A 1503-nucleotide genomic window follows, 5' to 3' on the forward strand; every position below is an offset into this window, starting at 1 on the left:
CAAAAAAAAAAAAAAAAAAAAGAGGGGACCAGGGAACAAACACACCCATCCTAGTGGGCAGTGTGACTTGTGCAGGTAGGTCAGGGAGTGAGGAGAGATCAAGCCATTGCACTCCAGCCTGGGAGACAGAGTGAGATTGTCTTTAAAAAAAAAAAAAAAAAAAAAAAGGTGGGTGCAGTGGCTCACACCTGTAATCCCAGCACTCTGAGAGGCCGAGGTGGGTGAATCACCTAAGGTCAGGAGTTCAAGACCAGCCTGGCCAACATGGCGAAACCCCATCTCTGCTAAAAATACAAAAATTAGCAGGGTGTGGTGGTGGGTCCTTGTAATTCCAGCTACTCAGGAGGCTGAGGCAGGAGAATCGCTTGAACCTGGGAGGTGGAGGTTGTAGTGAGCCGAGATCGCGCCACAGCACTTCAGCTTCAGGGACAAAGCAAAACTCTGTCTCAAAAAAAAAAAAAAGAAAAGAAAGTCAGCTCCACCAGGGCTGGGCCTCTGCTGTCCAGGCTGTATTCCAGGTGCCCAGCAGTGTCTGGCAGACAGCGGCCAGGTACCAGTGTCCCCTCTTGGTTATGGTTGCTCACTCCGTTCAGGGCCCTCAGCGAAAGTGCAGGGATAGGTCAGAGCTGATTCTCCCCTCACCAGGGCCTGCTGCTCAGGGTACCCCACTCAGCATTCCTGGCCACCTCCCCTGAGGAAGTACCTGAAGAGACACCGTCTCTCTACCTGTCTCTCCAGAGACCTCAAACCCAAATGGCCTCCAGGCCTAGAACCACTTCCTCCCCACCGTACTGTTGTTCATGTCTGCACCGACCCCCACCCTGCCAGGCCTCCCCCAGCTCTCTGTGCCTTCTCTCTCAAAGGTGGGCCGTTTCCTGAGTGCATACCAGCTTCTCCCCTCAATCCAGGGTGGAGGGAACAATGGGTGTAACTGGTGGGAGGGAGGGGTTGTGACCTCCCTCATACCCCTCCTCTTCCAACCATCAGTGACACTGCCAACCTGAGGGGGCGTCTGTGCAGGAACAAACCCACCCTCCTCCCATCATCTCGAGGGGTCCTCCTTTGATTTTATACAACTTTACATTATTTTTGGAAGTGGAGCTCTGCAAAGTTTCAAGGATCCCCATGCTGGAGTCCCCACCCTGAGCAGACACCGTGGAGCGCCCTACCCTGCACGCAGGGGCATGAGGCTGGCCAGAGAGGGGGTCCCGCACCTCCCTGCCCGGCGCCCCTCACCCGTGCAGCACTTGGACCTCCAGATCTTCCCCAGCAGCAAGATCATGGCCAGGAGGTGGCTCAGGTCGCCGAGGATTCGGAACACGTTCATGGTTCGGCCCGTCGGTCGTGCGCCCGCGCCCAGCAAACTTCTAGGAAACTTTCTAGTGGGCAGGGCGGCTGCCACGTCCCCGGCCCTGGTCTCTAGGTGCCCTAGAGCCCTGCCTGCGCCTCACAGCTCCGCGTTCGCACCCGCCGTGCCGCCGCCCACACACTCTTGGCCGGGCG

The 1503-nt window shown here is 57.0% G+C and overlaps 1 protein-coding gene across 2 annotated transcripts in view; it reads right to left on the reverse strand.

The window, feature by feature from the left end:
* Window positions 1–1500, reverse strand: part of KDELR3 (KDEL (Lys-Asp-Glu-Leu) endoplasmic reticulum protein retention receptor 3) — a 13615-nt gene extending 12115 nt beyond the window's left edge. For both annotated transcript variants that reach the window (XM_011964224.1, XM_011964223.1), the window contains exon 1: window positions 1237–1500. In XM_011964224.1, the coding sequence (XP_011819614.1) occupies window positions 1237–1327 (91 nt within the window). In that variant the 5' untranslated portion in view covers window positions 1328–1500. The remainder of the gene's footprint in view (window positions 1–1236) is intronic.
* Window positions 1501–1503: the final 3 nt, after the last annotated feature.

Source organism: Colobus angolensis, unplaced genomic scaffold (assembly GCF_000951035.1).
Source record: "Colobus angolensis palliatus isolate OR3802 unplaced genomic scaffold, Cang.pa_1.0 Scaffold65, whole genome shotgun sequence".
NCBI lineage: Eukaryota > Metazoa > Chordata > Mammalia > Primates > Cercopithecidae > Colobus > Colobus angolensis.